Source organism: Macrobrachium rosenbergii, chromosome 56 (assembly GCF_040412425.1).
Source record: "Macrobrachium rosenbergii isolate ZJJX-2024 chromosome 56, ASM4041242v1, whole genome shotgun sequence".
Classification (NCBI taxonomy): Eukaryota; Metazoa; Arthropoda; class Malacostraca; order Decapoda; family Palaemonidae; genus Macrobrachium; species Macrobrachium rosenbergii.
Genome location: NC_089796.1, coordinates 44,595,871 through 44,614,933, shown reverse-complemented (window position 1 = coordinate 44,614,933; position 19,063 = coordinate 44,595,871). Strand labels below are relative to the sequence as shown.

At 35.7% G+C, this 19,063-nt stretch overlaps 1 protein-coding gene across 7 annotated transcripts in view; it reads right to left on the bottom strand.

Annotated features, from left to right (window-relative positions):
* The window catches only part of LOC136836302 (ras-related protein ced-10-like), a 383,808-nt gene that overhangs the window by 11,831 nt on the left and 352,914 nt on the right, over positions 1–19,063 (bottom strand). For all 7 annotated transcript variants that reach the window (XM_067100416.1, XM_067100417.1, XM_067100418.1 and 4 more), the window contains 2 exons: positions 7,228–7,359; positions 3,836–3,953 (listed from right to left, as the gene is read on the bottom strand). In XM_067100416.1, coding sequence (XP_066956517.1) covers positions 3,836–3,953; positions 7,228–7,359 — 250 coding nt within the window. The remainder of the gene's footprint in view (positions 1–3,835; positions 3,954–7,227; positions 7,360–19,063) is intronic.

Genomic DNA, 19,063 nt, shown 5'->3' with positions numbered 1-19,063 from the left:
ATAATAAGATCAAAAAAGGGTTCATAAAACCTAAACTAAAGCTAACAAGCTTGAAGGCTACCAAAAGTAAGAGTATTTCACCAAATCTTGGGGAAACATCAACCAACAAGTGGTGAAAAGCAAAAATAAGCTGCTGCATACAACTGATATTCAGTCAGAAGCCGGCAGAAACGAACTGAGCTCTTCAGCTGTGTTTTTCTTGTTGTTCCCCGATAGTGGGCGGGGCTAGTCACCTACTCAAAAACAATAGAAGTGCTACTGCTATTTTTAAAATTTAAGCTAGCGCACGAGTTGAAACTATAGCTATGTAATTACTTGGTAAGTTACTTATATGCAACCATCAATTAATGAAGAAGCAGAGAAAGCAGTTCAGACCCTTAAAAAACCATAGGAAAAGAAGGAAAATTTGAAATTAAAGCTGTGTAAATTTCTGATGCAATTTGTATTACATCATGCAACAACAGGTCTTATTTCAGCAGAAATCTTTTTGAAATGTTATATCACTGCATGATCTGATTTGCTTAAAACTCATAAGGCAGCAAAAATGAGGCAAAAAATCAACTCAACATTTGGGCAAAAATGTAAACTGAGAACTCTATACTATGGTCAGTGTGTTTATTGTTGTTGGACAGTTGGTCCAGTTTCTTACAATGTAAGAGTTGAGGAAAAAGTATGGCATCAACAAACTTATTAATGCTCCTGAATTTCAGGGTGATGACATCAATCAACTTATTGCTGGTCTGAGTTTCAGAGAGGTGACAGTCTTATAACCAATTATGATGTACATGTGAATTCTGAGGAAATAAGTAGAACTAAAGAGTGATAAATTTTCTCAAGGCAGTTGTTTGGATGAAAATTTATTGCTAGTAGAAACTGGAACCAAAAACAGATTTGTACTCTGGATGATCATGTGACCTTAAACAAGAGAGGGTTGGGAACATGAGTGACTCCTTTTCACAAATAACAGGGAACAAGAATGAGTTGCCAAGAGAGAGAGAGCAGTATGGTGGTGGTGTGCTTTTGCATTCACCTACCTACTATCTTAGAATGATTCCCTGGGAAGCAAGAACCAAGGCCTTTTGTAAAGGAGTCTGCAAGGGAAGGCAGACCATGCACCTTTCAGGGCTTCAGTAAATCTTCTGATGGTTAATCATTCTGTGAAGGCCAGTCCCTGGCCGACTGTATGAAACTCAATAGAGACAGAAGAGAAGAAGTGTCCTTAAAAGACTGAGACCTCTCCTCAAAAAGCCTGCGAAAGAAACACCAGCTACAAGAGTATGCGTGAAGAAAGAACCATCCTCATCCATTCTCAGCACTTTTACCCTCTCAGTAGTAGTTCAGAGGGTGGGACAAGAGATCAAGTAACAAACCACAAATCCTATGGGTGAAGGGGATCTTTATGCCTTATAAAGGGGTACCCCCACCCTGCCTTAGAAACCTAAGCCATGGGGTGGTACTAGTACAAGCTCAGGAAGTCTCACTCAGTAAGGGGAAAGGATGGCAATAAGCACAGGCCGAGCTGGGCATGTGCCACAACAAAGAAAAGCTGCAGTTGTACTAGACAAAAGTTGTATCAGGCACTGGCAAGTTTAACACCTATGCTTCATCTGCAAAGGACTTGCCAGACCTTGCATGGTTCCTACAAAGAACACAAAAAGTATGGGAGTTCTTTTGTGGGAATTGCCATATGGACAGTTTCAGACAAATTTCCAAACACAATGGAAGCTCTTCCACTTCCCAGAAAGATCAAGCAGCCAGCTATCTGGCCTGTGCAAGAAAAATGTCACTTGGCACACTCACTCTGCATTCAGTTCCACATACTTTCAACATATAAAACAGAGCTAGAGTTATTGAGAGGGAAAAAAAAGGCCTGTCGACTTACAGTACAAGCTGATTCTTTCTATCTACCCTGTACAAGCAAAGCCAGTTCAATAATCGCATACTGTGAATGGTATCAGTCTAGCCATGCAATAATAAAACATGAAATGTGTGTGAGCATATAAAATGTAAGACCAGGGCATGTTCAGCAAGAGACATAATGAACACGGTTAGTGTGCATATCATTAAATGGGATACTGACAGGAGAAAACTTCAACAACCACCCAGAATCTGTCGAACAGAATCATACAGTTGTTACAGGATCAGGCACAACAACAGAAGTGATCAGGAATGAACATCCTGATCACTACCCCAGCATTGTAAGAAGTGCGCTTGAACTCCTCTGCACTTCCAACATCTCCCCTGCATCAACTTGTACAAAGGAAAGTTAAAGGTAAGAGTGGTGTCCAACCCATAGAGGGATGAAAGGAAACTTGGGAATAAACATACTTACAATCTGAAAGAAGAAGAGAAGACAGAAGGCAAACAGAAGTGCTTCAGCATGCTCACTCCTTCCTCCTAACCTCTCATAACCCTTCATGGACAATGACTGAGATATAGCAGTCGAATAATTGACCAAACACGTAGAGAACCAATGTGCAACTTCTTTGGAAGTTTTGCTGAAATTCAGTCATGAACACTCATGACAGAATTAACAACTTTTCCCAGTATTTCAGTCCCAGTGAAGATATCAAAGACTGGCAGCTTTTCTACAGGAGAAGGGAATGCTCAAGGGAAATCCTAAGGGATAACCACAAGGAAAAGACTCACTAAGGCCACCCTTCTTCAACAGTGTGAAGACTGTGAAGGAAGGAGAAAACAGTAAGAAAAGAGAATAACCTGAAGAGCTCCTCAGCAGTAGTTCACACTAAAAATCCACCCTACAGAAAGCAGGTTATAACTCATAATTAAATGCTTGTTTTTCTGACATACAAACTTACAGTTTTGCTGTAATAATAAAGGTTAATATAATGTATTACTGTACCAATGTACAGTATAACTGTAATGATACCATAAACTTGAGGCTTTGTTTTATATAAATATAGTTTGCCACAAAGATATACACAAGTTATCATTGATCTAGTATCGCTGACAAACTGAACAACCACCAAACAAAGTAAAAGTATATAATGAAAAGCTTAACAAGCATGTCAAGATCTATAACACCTGGAAAACAGAAATGTCTTGTCTTCATAACAGCTGAAGAAGTGGAGCTGACAATCATGTGAATGGGCAGTTCACCACCACTCATCTACCTGATCATAATTACCAACAGTTACCAAGCTCCAATGACTGAACCAGCAGTCATCAAAGAATACTCCCTTAATAAATATATGGTGGTTCATATTCCCAAACTTTAAAACATGAATTCACACTGCCACAACTGCACATTCAAACAATGTGAAAATACCCATGGATGTGAAAATATTCATGGATTTCAAACTTAAAAAACCTAACTAAACAGAACGGAAGCAAATCCCTTATTAACCAATCAGTTCTAAGTGGTCTACCAATGGGGACAACTAACTTCAAGATGTTGGCTCCTGGGAACAGAGGGTGTAAGACAGATTTTTTCAAATGCTCGAATTCAGTGTATATGAAAGAAAACTGAGAGGTTAATACAAGTTGCACTACAGCAGTTTCATCAGACTTCCTAAGGATTAGCTTTACCTAGCTTCATGGAATAACATCTTTATAGCACATTAGAATAGGATGTAACAAGAATGAAGCTACTTCCCGTGAACTCACAATGACATCCACCTATTTTGATCCTGCTAAATAAAAATTTCAGCATTGAGGGATACATACTGTATTTGATATAATTCAGCTTTAAAAAATTAAAATTAAAAGTAATTTGAATAAGAATGGCTCTTGAACTATTTTGCCAATCTAGACTAGTTGAATGGAAGAAAAAATATATTAGTCTCATGAAAAGAAACCTTAAAACTACACTTACCAACAAGTATTATTGATGCTTTTGGACAGTGCTGTTTTAATTCTGGAAGCCACTTTGAAGACACATTCTCAAAGCTGGCACGGTTATCCAAAGCAAAGCAAACTATGAAAACATGGGTCTGCAAGAAATAATAAAAATAATCAATAATGGAAAATATATGGCTACCTTATAGGTAAATAATCCTTTATTTATCATGATGTCTTATGTATCAAGCTTAGAGATATATTTGTTCCAACAAAGTTCACAAACCTTCCTCTTACAGTATATAAAGGAGTATCACTTAAGCGCAAGCTCATTCAGATGTTGAGACTTTTAATGTTAGTTAAAAAATATGTGGGTGACCTGGGGTGAGTTCACCACTCACCTAACTGATCCCTTACTTTTTGCTTTGCCAATACTTTTGCTGGTGGTTGTGTTTTTGTGTGTAAATATTCTTTAGCATGTCTGTTCAGAGATCTGAGATCTGTGATTGTGACCAAGTGTAGGTCAAACCTGATAAGAGGATGTCCTAGGCAGCAAGAGGGCATATTCTGCATTGTTGGGGGTAATACACCTCCCTTCACTCTTGAGCTGCCTTATCTTCTGGTCATACAACTCCTGCAGCAGATTCCAGTTCTCTCTGTTCTCTCTCTCCTGGAAAATCTGGGGTGGTACCGTTGAGATCAATCAGTCATCCTTCCTCCATCTCCTCTTCAGTTCCCAGTGATTTGTTGGCGAGTGTCCCTTGTTTATTGAGGAGTCTCCTGCTGTCACTGCCCTGAACTCTGCTGCGCCAGGCTCTCCAAAGCTCATTTCAGCCCCCAAGAGTTGGTGAAGGCTCTCTGGCAGTCCTTCAGGATGAAAAAAAGAGCTGTCTGTCACCTTGTTTCTGCCACAGTTGGCTGTGGCTACTGTCCCAGCTGCTGCTGCTGCTAATGATGCTGTCCAGATTAAAGGTACACATACTTCAAGGAGTGAGGAAATGCTGGCTTCTGCTACTGGTACTGCTGTTGCAACTCATGGGTCCTATATAGGTTCTCAAATGCTCACCTCGACTATGTCCTTGGCCTCAAAGGCTAGACTCAGCAAGTGGGAAAATCTGAACAAAGGTGGGAAATACCATCATGATTTTCCTTTTCTTATTCTTCCTTCTCACCCCCTTCTCCCTCTCCTTACCCTTCTTGATTCCCAGATTGTGGGAGAGGCACAGAGATCCATGAAAATCCCATAGGACTCCACACAGGTGCCACTCTTCCCTGAAGAGAGGTGACACAAACTGCTCCTTTTTGCAAGACAAATCCACATATGGTGCAAGTGATGACCATGCCTGTTATTGGTTCTGTGTCCAGACTTCTTCAGGGAGGAGGTCTGACCCGTCTCCTGCCAAACTATCTGTGGTGACTGGGCACCAGTGAGCAGTGGTCCAGCTTTAGTCAGACTATCCATTCCAGGCAACACTGCAAGGGACCATCCCCTTGTCTCTGGTTCAAGACATGATATATCCACAACCAAAACAAACCAGGAAGATTCATTCCCAACAAAGGCAGTGGTTACCTAGGGTTAGTTGTCTGGCACCTAGTACCAGTTCTGCCTATGCCAGTTTCATAGCTGGTTGTCAGTGATAAAAGAGAACATCGACCATTCACTGTCTTCCTTGTCTTTAGCCCAGAGCTCTCATCATTTATCCCTGGGAAGTGGTCTGACATCCTTCCAGATGTTCCCATGAGCCATATCCAGGTTGGTCAGCTGCAAATGCCCTTATACTTGGGTAGAGGGGCCCCTTTCTTACGGAGTGGAAATGTGTAGATTCCAGTGGCTTACTCCATCAGGGCCACTTCAGATAGGATTGAAGAAGCACTTATGCTGGCATTCTGTTTCTTTAATTGAATGAAGTTTCAGTTTTACTCTAGTCTTTGCCATCATTCAAGATGCCTGTAGGATGTTGGAAGGGGTAAATTCTGTGGTCTCTGGACCTGAAAACTTTCCTTCCACCGGTGTGTTAGAGAGACTATGTACCAGAGGACTCTGAGACCTTCCTCCTACAAATGGATCCCCCTACAAAAGTATTCATCTGTCTCTCACTGGAGTAGCTTTAGGCATAATGCATTAACTTAGTTTTAAACAGTCGTGATACCATTTGTAGCCTCTTCTCCTGCCAGATTGTAACCAAGAGCATTCTCCAACAGCAAATCACTTCTGAACTCTTGCTTGCCTACCAATCATCCTATGAGGATTAAGCAGAATCACCCAATACCTCTTGTGATGAACTCAGTTCCTCGGGTACTGTGGGCAAGCGTCTAGAGGAGAGGGATGTAGGAACCAAAGCTTCACTTGGACATGTAAGCATCTAGCCTTAGGTTTCATAAGAGGCAGTGCACATGGTCCTTTCGGCTATCTCTCTCTTGTAATGAAGACAGCCATCCTTTCTGCTGTCTCTCTCTTGTAATGAAGACAACCATGCTGGTCTGGCCCGATGCAAACAGTGAGTTATAGAACAGCACTTCCCATCCAAAGGCTAAGGCCAAAGGCTGTGACTCTATCCACCTCTCCTAAACATGAAGGGAACAGGGGTAATGTGCTATCTCTGTTTGATACTAGTTATACTTACCACGTTATTCTTGCTGTACATGAAACAGAATTAACAGGTTCTCCTAACTCTTCCTGAGTTTAGTGTTCAAGCAAAATACTAAACTAAGACTTGGGGCCTTATCAGCTTCTGCACTGGTATATGATAGGTTGTATAAGTGGTTAGAATTTTATTCTTCTCCCTGTTCACATATGTGACTGAGAAATTAACATTTATGGTTGATGACTGTCTTTGCTTGTAATCTTGTATATATTTTGTTGGTACAAAATGCAATTTTTGTAGCGTATAACAATCTCCTAGACCTACATACTTTTGTCTTGGGGAAAACGTTCGACATATAATAACCCTGCACTTGTCTCTAAAGACGAGGGAAAACGCAGGATCAATCTAGTGAGTAGACACCTCTACCGCTCAGCACTCACTGTACTCATGTTTAATTACCCTGTGACAATCAACATTTGCACAAGATCAAAGAATATATATATATATATATATATATATATATATATATATATATATATATATATATATATATATATATATATATATATATATATATATATGTATATGTACATATACATATATGTACATATACATACATACTTACATATATATATATATATATATATATATATATATATATATATATATATATATATATATATATATATATATATATATATATATATAAGGAAGTTTGTATGCAAGGGAAAATTGTAATTCACACAAAATTTGTGGCAGTTTTCCATTCAACATAAGATGTAAATAAAAACTTTTATACAGTATATGCTTAATTATTAAAGTATAAATACAAATGTGCCCTTACTCCTGGATACGAAAGTGGACGTAACCTTTCGTATTCCTCCTGGCCAGCTGTATCCCAGAGAGTCAAAGAGTATGATCTTCCTTCTACCGAATGAGTGCCCGCGTAGTTATCGAACACAGTTGGTACATATTCCTGTAAGCAAGCATAAGAATGAAAATCATTAGACATTTACGAGCTTAATGTAGCACCATACATAAATTTAGTTCTGTGGGCAAAACAGTTCTTTCGGGAACAGCCTCTTGCACTTCCCGAATTACAAGGCTGTTGGTTTCTCATTTATTACTGCTAGAGAATACAATTCTAAAGCTAATCCAGTAACAGAGTAATTTACACATAGCTAATATATACCAAACGGCCAAGCTCTATCCGATGCAAGGGCAAAGCGATCTGGGCTTGCATACAGAAAACCTTTAGGCCTCTGTTTGAGAGAGAGAGAGAGAGAGAATATTATAATTAAGAGGCTGCTAACCATCAAGAAATTATATATATATATATATATATATATATATATATATATATATATATATATATATATATATATATATATATATATATATATATATATATGCATGTGTGTATAAATACTGTATATATATATATATATATATATATATATATATATATATATATATATACATATAATATTTATATATATATATATATATATATATATATATATATATATATATATATATATACATATATATATATATATATATATATATATATATATATATATTTTAATATATAAAATATATACATATATTTGTGTATATATATATATATATACTGTATGTATATATATATATATATAGATATACATACATGTATAATATGATTATCATTTACTGCTAACAATACACTGTGAAGATAAAACGGCCCATAAAACAACTATACACATTGAAGCCATATTTTTCGAATTCTTTGACATTCCAAATATATTGCCTTTGTTGTCTTCATATATATATATATATATATATATATATATATATATATATATATATATATATATATATATATATATATATATATATATTTCGAATTCTTTGACATTCCAAATATATTGCCTTTGTTGTCTTCATATATATATATATATATATATATATATATATATATATATATATATATATATATATATATATAAACATATATATGATTATAATCACTTTTGTACATGATTCATTTATCACACATTACCACAGGTGAGAATATGAGACGGGGTGTAGGTCCTGACCGGTTTCAACTTTATTTCCAAGCCACTGACGAAAGACTAATACGTAGTATTAGAGGTCACAAATATATATACTACAGAGACAGTACTGACGAACATACACAACTGTTTGAGACTACAGATCCACCCACAGCCGGGTGTCAAGGTAGGAGTGGCCTTCAAAACTCATTTGTCTAAAAATCGCAATATACTGATAAACATACCGACCATAGGAGACTACAGATCCACACCTGACAGGTGTCAGGGAGGCGGGGTTGAAAACTCATTAGCACTGCTGCCCCCATACTGTGCTTACAAATATGATAATCTTATTTCCATATATCTCTACTGCCTACTTTAAAATTTAAACAGTTTACAAATTTCTTCTGGTATTAAAGGATCAAGTTTATGCATCCCTTGACTGAGATTCATATTATGGCTGTAACTTTCTTTTATAAAGCTAGGCTCAATGATATTCTTTTTCAGTGCGTTATTAGAATATACAATCCTTTTTGCCCCTCCCAGTTGACAGCACGATTGTTCTTACTAACATGCACAAAATTACCCGTCCCCCTGTGCATATCTCACACATTGCTTATGCTGTTCTGTTCTCTTTTCCAGTGCTTTACCCGTTTGGCCAATGTAAAAGTTGTCACAAGACTTACATGGAATTTTATATACACACCCTTTTGTATTGTCGGGAGCGTTCTTGATAAGTACATGTTTCATTGTTTTATTGTTCTTAAATGCGACATTAACACCAAAATTCTTAAGAAGATGGGGAATATCTTTCATATTATTATAAGACAGTACAAGCAAATTTTTTTGGTCTAAGGTTCTTTTTGGTTTTGATACATAATCTTTTTTGCCGCTTCTAATGCATTGTTTAATACACTATCAGGATATTTCAATTTCTTGCATGTATTCCTAATCTTATCTATTTCCTCATCAATATATTCAGGGCTACATACATGTAATGCTCTTAAAAACATAGATGAAAACTCTGATTTCTTAACCCTATTGCTTTGTCCGGAGTAGAAATGCAAATAGGAAGAAATATTAGTAGGTTTTCTATACACACTATATTTGAACCTATTACGATTTCTTCGTATGGGGACGCCCAAAAAATGGTAAGCACCCCCATCATTTTCCATTTTCATAGTGAATTTAATTGATGGTACTAAATGATTTAACTTGGCAAAAAAGTTATTTACATCTTCGTTCCCTGGCCATACACAAATTATGGCGTTTAATCTTCTCTTTTCAAAACATTTCATATGTAAGTTACTTAACACTGGGGATGGAGGGTTTCCCATTGCCATACTAAAATTTTTTGAGTAAAATTTACCATTAAATTCAAATTTACATTATTTCACACATAATTTGATCAGTTCAATTAAAGTGCTTTTAGAAAATGGGATATCCAGCTGTGTGATCTCTAATAATTCCGATAAAAACTCCAGCAGATCGTCAATTGACACCTTTTTGAGGCGATACTTCAGCAAAACTCACAAGCCTGGATTCACTATTAATCTGTACACTATTTAGTTTCTTAATCAAGTCCACTTTATTCTTGATATTGGCATATGAGGTAGTACCTACCAATGGGTTGAGGATATCCACTAGGTACTTCGCTAGATTGTAAGACGAGGAATCAACTGGGCTGATAATTGGCCTAGCAGTAAAGTTTGTTTTTGGGTTTTTTATTGTACCATACATATACGGTAGCGATGGAGAGGTCACACACAACTGGCGGAAGGAACAGTGTGGAAATTACCAAAGGACTGTGCAATTTGGAAAAAATATAGTGATTTAACTAGCGAAGAAGTGAACATAGTTAGGGGGAGTGATTTATGGAAGTTTGAAAAAATCAGACACCACAAACGTCCCCAAAAGATTTATAGTTGCCATCAATGAACTGAAAAAAAAATACAAATATACATGACAAAAGGGATAGTCTTTTGGGCGATGATAGCACAAATAAAGAATTAAATAAGAACCCGTTAAACAATGTGAATAATGGTTTCAATAGGAAAGTGAAAAACCTGTTAGGTACGAAAGCCTTATAAAGAAGTTGTGTGTGACCTCTCCATCGCTACCGTATATGTATGGTACAATAAAAACCCACAAAACAAACTTTCCCGCCAGGCCAATTAGCAGCTCAGTTGGTTGCGCAACGTACAATCTAGCCAAGTACCAAAAGTCTATTTTTTTAAACCTGGCAAACTTGCACTTAGCTGCTTGCCACTGATTGGATGGACGTCCTGTTGTCCGAATCTCAGTTTTTTTTTTTTTTCATACTGTTTCAGAATTGTGATTATACGGTCTTAGAGCGAGTTAAGAGCTGTTATATGTATCCAGTTGTATAGTATTAAGAACTAATATATATATATATATATAATATATATATATATATATATATATATATATATATATATATATATATATATATATATATATATATATATAACAATTATGAAACAACATTACCGAAGCCGTTGACTAGAAAAATGTTTCAAAAGCATGAACTTCAATGTTTAATTTCTAGCTAGATTTTTTAGCGCAATCATGCCATAAGTGGTTTGGAAATAACAAAAAATGTGTTTATTGTACATTGCTGAAGGTTCTCTAACGCCTAAGAACAAAAAATTATCGTAGAAATTTAAGCTTGGCGGAAAAGTTGAGGAGATGGAGTTGTGGGAGGAACAGCCGGTGAGTTGTCGTCTGCACACACCACTGACAACCAGAATTATTCAGCTTAGAATCGACTTTCGAGTAGGTGCCTCACTATCTATTTCACCTATTTCAGCCACGGCCATAAGAGACGATATAGATCAAAGGACGCATGAAGGAACTTCAAACACCAGGCAAAGGCATAACTGAAAATTTCTAGTTGAAGAACAATCAATTTGCTGAAATTTTATATAGCAGAGAGTAGCATAATAGCTAGAAAAAAAGTATTCATAAATCTAATGCATGTTCAATTTGCCTTTATACATATCCTAGAATATTAATGACATTCCGTCTGAAGTATTTTTGAAATGAAAAAAATTACCATAATGATTTATAAACATCTTAATGATTATTTTAGGAGCACAATAGCACCACAACCCAAATTTGAACCTCCCGCTGAGAATACGTCAACTTGTGTCAACCCAGTGGCTGTTCCTCCCACAACACCACCTCAACTTTTCCGCCAAGTTTAAACTTGTACAGTAGTTTTTTGTTTTATGGCGTTAGAAAACCTTCAGCAATGTACAATAAACACGTTTTGGTTATTTCCAAACCACTAACGGCATGATTGCACTAAAAATCTAGCTAGAAATTAAAAATTACAGCTCATGCGTTTGACACACATTTCTAGTCTACGGCTTCGGTAAGTGTTTCATAACACACACACACACACACACACACACACACACACACACACACACACACACACACACACATATATATATATATATATATATATATATATATATATATATATATATATATATATAATAATATACACATAATAATTCAGTATGTAAGTTCTTAATACTTACGTTTATTACAACTGGTATTACATAACATTGCATATCTTAGCTCTTAACTCGCTCTATGGCCGTATAATCACAATTCTGTAACTGTGTGAAAACAAAACTGTGAGATTCGGACAACAGGACGTCTATCCAGTCAGCGGCAAGCAGCCAAGTCCATGTTTGCCAGGTTTAAAAAAATAGACTTTTATAGTGTATAATCAACCCATTAGTGAATCCAGGCTTGTGAGTTTTGATGTTGTATCACCATTCACAACGGTGCCAATTGATGATCTGCTGGCGTTTTTATCGGAATTATTAGAGGACACGCAGCTGGATATCCCATTTTCTAAAAGCACTTTAATTGAACTGATCAAATTATGTGTGAAAGAATGTGAATTTGAATTTAATGGTAAATTTTACTAAAAAATTTTGGTATGGCAATGGAAACCCTCCATCCCCAGTGTTAAGTAACTTACATTTGAAATGTTTTGAAAAGAGAAGATTAAACGCCATAATTTGTGTATGGCCAGGAACGAAGATGTAAATAACTTTTTTGCCAAGTTAAATCATTTAGTACCATCAATTAAATTTACTATGGAAATGGAAAACAATAGGCGCTTACCCTTTTTGGATGTCCTCATACGAAGAAATAGTAGTGGGTTTAAATATAGTGTGTATAGAAAACCTACTAATATTTCTTCCTATTTGCATTTCTATTCCGGACAAAGCAATGAGGTTAAGAAATCAGTGTTTTCATCTATGTTTTTAAGAGCATTACGTGTATGTAGCCCTGAATATATTGATGAGGGAATAGATAAGATTAGAAATACATGCAAGAAATTGAAATATCCTGATAGTGTATTAAACAATGCATTAGAAGCGGCAAAAGGTGACTATGTATCAAAACCAAAAAGAACCTTGGACCACAAAAAAATTGCTTGTACTGCCTTACAATAATAATATGAAAGATATCCCCCATTTTCTTTGGAATTTTGGTGTTAAGAATAATAAAACAACGAAACATGTACTTATCAAGTATCCCGACAATACTAGAGGTGTGTGTATAAAATTCCATGTATGTCTTGTGACAACTTTTATAGTGGCCAAACAGGTAAAGCACTGGAAAAGAGAATTAAACAGCTTAAAAAAATGTGAGATATGACAGGGGAACAGGGGTAATTTTGTACATGTTAGTGAGAACAATCGTGCTGTCAACTGGGAGGGGCAAAAAGATTGTATATTCTAAAAACGCACTGAAAAGGAATATCATTGAGTCTAGCTTTATAAAAGTAAGTTATAGCCATAATATGAATATCAGTCAAGGGATGTATAAACTTGATCCTTTAATAATAAAAGAAATTTGTAAATTGTTTAAAGTTTAAGGTAGGCAGTAGAGATGTATGGAAATAAGATTATCATATTTGTAAGCACAGTATGGGGCAGCAGTACTAATGAGTTTTCCAACCCCGCCTCCCTGACACCTGTCAGGTGTGGATCTGTAGTCTCCTATGGTCGGTATGTTTATCAGTATTATCCCCTGAGAGTATATTGCAATTTTTAGACAAATGAGTTTTGAAGGCCACTCCTACCTTGACACCTGGCTGTGGGTGGATTTGTAGTCTCAAATAGTTGTGTAAATTCGTCAGTACTGTTTTTGTAGTATATATGTTTGTGACTTCTAATACTATGTATTAGTCCTTCGTCAATGGCTTGGAAATAAAGTCGAAACTGGTCAGGACCTACACCCGGTGTCTTATTTTTCACCTGTGTAATAGGTGAGATATATAATTATATATATACATATATACACATATATATATAAATATATAAATATATAAATATATATATATATATATATATATATATATATATATATATATATATATGTTTCTATATATACACATATATATTATATAAAAATATATATTACTTCTGAGGTAGAGGAAATTAGATATTAAATTATATTTGTAGCTTAATGTCTGTGAATAAAAATTGTCACTGTGATATATATATATATATATATATATATATATATATATATATATATATATATTACATATATACTTGTAATATATTTTATATATATATATATATATATATATATATATATATATATATATATATATATATATATATATATATATATAAAGGAGTCCATATAACATCAAAGGGTAGAAATTATAGTTATATTTCTGAAGACAACTGTCTTCCTCAACGGACAGGTAATTATAATTACTTGTCCACTGAGGAAGACAGTTGTCTTCGAAATATGACGCTATAATTTCTACCCCTTGGTGTTTTTATGGGCTCCTTCTCTTAGATGGAATTCTGTCTTAACAGAAAATATTTTACAGTCATATATATCTTTATATGTATATGTATATATATATATATATATATATATATATATATATATATATATATACATATATATGTTTATGTTTATATATATGTATGTATCACCATAACATTTTTACCATGAAATTTTTTTATTCATATACATTTAGCTATAAATGTCATTTAATATCTAATTGCTCCTCCTCAGAAATTATATATATATATATATATATATATATATATATATATATATATATAATATATATGAATATAAAAATATATCTATATATGTATATACAAATATATATCTATATATACATATAAATATATACATATATATATATATATATATATATATATATATATATATATATATATATATATATATATATATATATATATATATATATATATATATATATATATATATATATATATATATATATATATATATATATATATATATATATATATATATATATATATATATATATATATATATATATATATATATATATATATATATATATATAAATCATTCTTAAAAGGGGTTAGAAGGGCCCTTACATTCCTTAGATCATGTGATTAGGTCATGGATGGGAACAAAGGGGCACTGTGCCATACAAACTGTTATGTATGGTTAATCCCGCCCATACAACCCACAAAAGGGTGTTGGATGCTTGGCGTGGGTATTCCAGTGCCCTGATTGGTTTTCGTAGGTCCAGTAGAAATGGTCAGCCAATGACCTCAAACTATGGGGGTATGGTGGGAGGTGAGACACGGGGAGTATGCCCCAAAGTGTCATGTGGCACTGCAGGGAGTCTGGCTGACTGCTTGAAGTGAGAAAGATGTCCTGTGAGCTGAGGACTCGTCCCTCCCTCCAATAGTAGCCTTTACCGTCGCATTGCTCTTATTTATTAGTACCTCAACAGAAATGGGTCCATTGTAAGTTTCTCTAGATTATAGCTACAGTGTTAATTTAGACCAAAGTGTTTGGTTTCTGCATGTCCCACAGTAAGATTAGAATCCCACGTGGCTCCAGGAAGGGGTCAAAATTTTGGTGTTGTGTGTAATATGATGAAAAGTCACAGACATGTGATACCAGAGGACTGATTGTGACCTGTGATGCCTGTTAAATGGGACAGAGTACACATGGATGTGGTGGGACCGCTACCCTCTGTGCAAGGACAATCTAAATATATTTGTGTATTCGTGGATGTGCTCACATGCTTCACACTTGTGCGATGGAAAAATAAGACAGCAGGTGAAGTGGCTAAAGCGTTATGTTCCCTCGTGTACTGGTTCGGGTGTTCTAGGATGTTGGTTAGTGACAATAGACGCCAATTCATCAATGAGGTGATCCGCGAGTTTACGGCTCTCATGCAAATAGGGCATGTCATTATTGCAGCTTATCGGCTGTCAGCCAATGAGCTAGTTGAGTCCCATAATCGTGAAGTGATCAATATCTTAAGCTGAGGATCACCAGACTTCATGGCTGTCTCTGCTGCAGACGGCTGAGCTGGCTATTAAACACGGTTTATAATGGCTCAATTAGGGACACCCCCTATTTCCTGATGTGTGGGCAGGATATCAGACTGCTGTACTCGGTGGTATTGGACCCTCAACAGACACCACTCTACACGGTGGAGCAGTACTGGGTTTGGTTTTGTAACAAGACCCAACGAGTGTTCCAAATGACACAATGACTGCCATTGAGGTCCCATGAAAAGTATCAGGTGCAGCACAATAAACGTTTCCGCACATGATTCCCCCAATCCAGGTAGTGGTCAGAATCTATCTGAGGAGAAAGCAACTGGCAAAACAAAAGCTTGAACCAGCCTATACAGGAATGGATTGTGTGAAGGAGATCAAACACAACACCGCGGTTATTCAGCGTATCCGCACTGGGGCCGTAAGCGTGCAGCACCTGCCGCACCTGCTTGCAGTGCTCGACGACAGTCTGGTGTTCCACACCAACAAACCAGTGGCCCCGCACCTTAGACTGGCTGGGTATTTGGGAGAAGAGCCAGTGGAACATGTAAGCGTGCAGGTTGGTGCCATGCTGAAAGCACAAGAGCATGCACTCGAGCCTATGTCATAAGTGAATGCATTGCAAAGTGAATGAAAGGGGTCAGTGATCAAAATCTGTCAATGCCGTCCCATGTCCTTGCCTAGGAATCAGAGTCATACCAAGAATTTCATGTTTTTATGTTTCGTGTTTTGTGTTTTAATTTTTCCAATTATTTCGAGTGTCAAAGTCACTGCCTGTGTATCATATTCCTGTGTTTTAATTTTTTTGTACTGAGGTTATGCTGATTTTTTTTGCAACATTTTTATTATGTTTTATGCTTTTTTGTTGTTGTTGTCCCTTATTTTGTGTTTAATTATATACCAACCTGGACGCCACATTTTTTATTTCTTTTATTTACATTCACACAGGTGCTGGAATTTTTTTGCATGATTTATGATTTTTCGTTATTATTATTTTATGTAGTTGTCTTAAAAGTAAATGGATGATCTGAGATTATTCTTTTTATTTATTGTTGAAAAGTTCCATTGCTTTTATACTGTGCTGTTTTGTCTAAATTTCTAAAGTATTGTTCTTTGTGTCCAAACTGTTGAGAAAAATTGAGTACATTGCGGGATGCAATGTGATTAAAAATTTCATGCTATGTTGTCATGACTGCCAAGGGCAGTGTCAAAGTGTCATATTGTTTTCTTTTTTTACATTAACAAAGATGGGAATTGACCTAAACTCTGTTGTATAGAACACTGTGAGGAGTGAAATTCATTTATTTGTAAGATTTTGGCTTGTGACAAGCCAGCTGGCCCTATTTTTATGATTAGTTATATATACTTAATTTTACTTAGTAACCAGACGGAAGAAGGCTTGTGGTATGATGGTGCAAAGACTTCAGTTTTGTGGGACGCAAAGGACTTGGGGAGTGAGTGATAAACCATTCCAAAAAGGGGTTAGAAGGGACCTAACATTCCTTAGATCACATGATCAGCTCATGGATGGGAACAAAGAGGCACTGTGCCATATAAACTCTTGTGTATAAGGAAATAATCGCCCCCCCCCATACACCACCTAAGGGCGTCGGACGCTTGCCGTGGGTATTGCAGTGCCCTGATTGGTTTTCGTAGGCCTAGTAGAAGCAGTCTGTCAATGACCTCAAACTATGGGGATAAGGTGGGAAGTGAGACAGGGGGAGAATGCCCCAAAGTGTCTGCGGCACTGCGGGAGTCCACCCGACTGCTTGAAGGGAGAAAGATGTCCTGTGAGCTGAGGCCTCGCCCCTCCCTCCACTAGTAGCCTTTACCGTCGTGTTGCTCTTAATTATTAGTACCTCAACAGAAATGGGCCCATTGCAAGTTTCTACAGATTATAGCTACCATGTTAATTTAGACCAAAGTGTTTGATTTCTGCATGTCCCACAGTAAGATTAGAATTCCATGTGGCTCTGGGAAGGGTCATATATATATATATATATATATATATATATATATATATATATATATATATATATATATATATATATATATATATATATATATATATAGTATATATATAAAACATATATATTATATATATAAACCTATGTATTACATATATATATAATATATATGTATATATAATGTATACATACATATAATATATAATATATGTTTATATACATTATATATACACAGTACATGTATATGTATATATACTGTATACATACAGTATATAATTTATATATATATATATATATATATATATATATATATATATATTATATATATATATATATATATATATATATATATATATATATGTATATATGTATGTATAATATATATTATTAATATAAATATTACGCCCCCACCGCCTCTATCACAAGAATCCATAGAGATTGATTCCCCTTGAATAGGATAACTAAGACCAGGGGTGAGAGGTAGACCCATGGACCGACTTACAAGGGGAGAGTTTTTGGGTGTAGTTTCGAAAAAGGTCAAGCCAGGTAGCAGGATTTAGTAATCCATTGGGGAATAGGCATACTGGTAGTCGCTCTATATCTTTGTCTAAAGACCTGTGCTTTCCTTCTGCTGGTTTTTAATTGTTTTTCCAGGAATGATGGCACTCCCTCCTTGAGACTCGCCATTTTCGTGGCCTGAGGGCATATAGGACGAACGACATCCAAAAATTGGCCGAGTGAAGCAGTTAGCGCTCAAACACAATAGAGGCAAGACCTCTGACCTGCGAAGTCCCGAATCTCGGGCCGTATCTTTTGGCGCCTTGCCACCCACTGGTATTGGGTCACAAGCGGCCCGGACTATGTGCAGTTCCTTCATTTGTTAACTAAAGGCACAGTGGATCATCTAGCAACTTTGCAAAAGAGCATTTGCAATCTGGATTGCCGGGTAAGTCTGAGATGAGCAATTGAGTACCAGTATACTGTTTCTCTCACTAAATCCCTCATTTCATTTTCACATAATTCATCTCCCAAAGTAAATCCCTTGCCGATAACAAGTCATTAGTAGTGTATGTGTTCCCCACATGAATTGAGTTTATTGATGGAATAATCCTTTACTCAGTGACATATTATTATTATTAAAATATGTTAACCAGACCCATAGGCTAAGCACTGGGGCTAAATGATGAATAAATACTGAAATTTTTAAAATATGCAAAAAGGCATATGCTTCCACACTAAAACACATGCACACAATGAATACATTTCCTGAAGTTTCCATCTGCACAATAAAAAAAATCAACAAAATT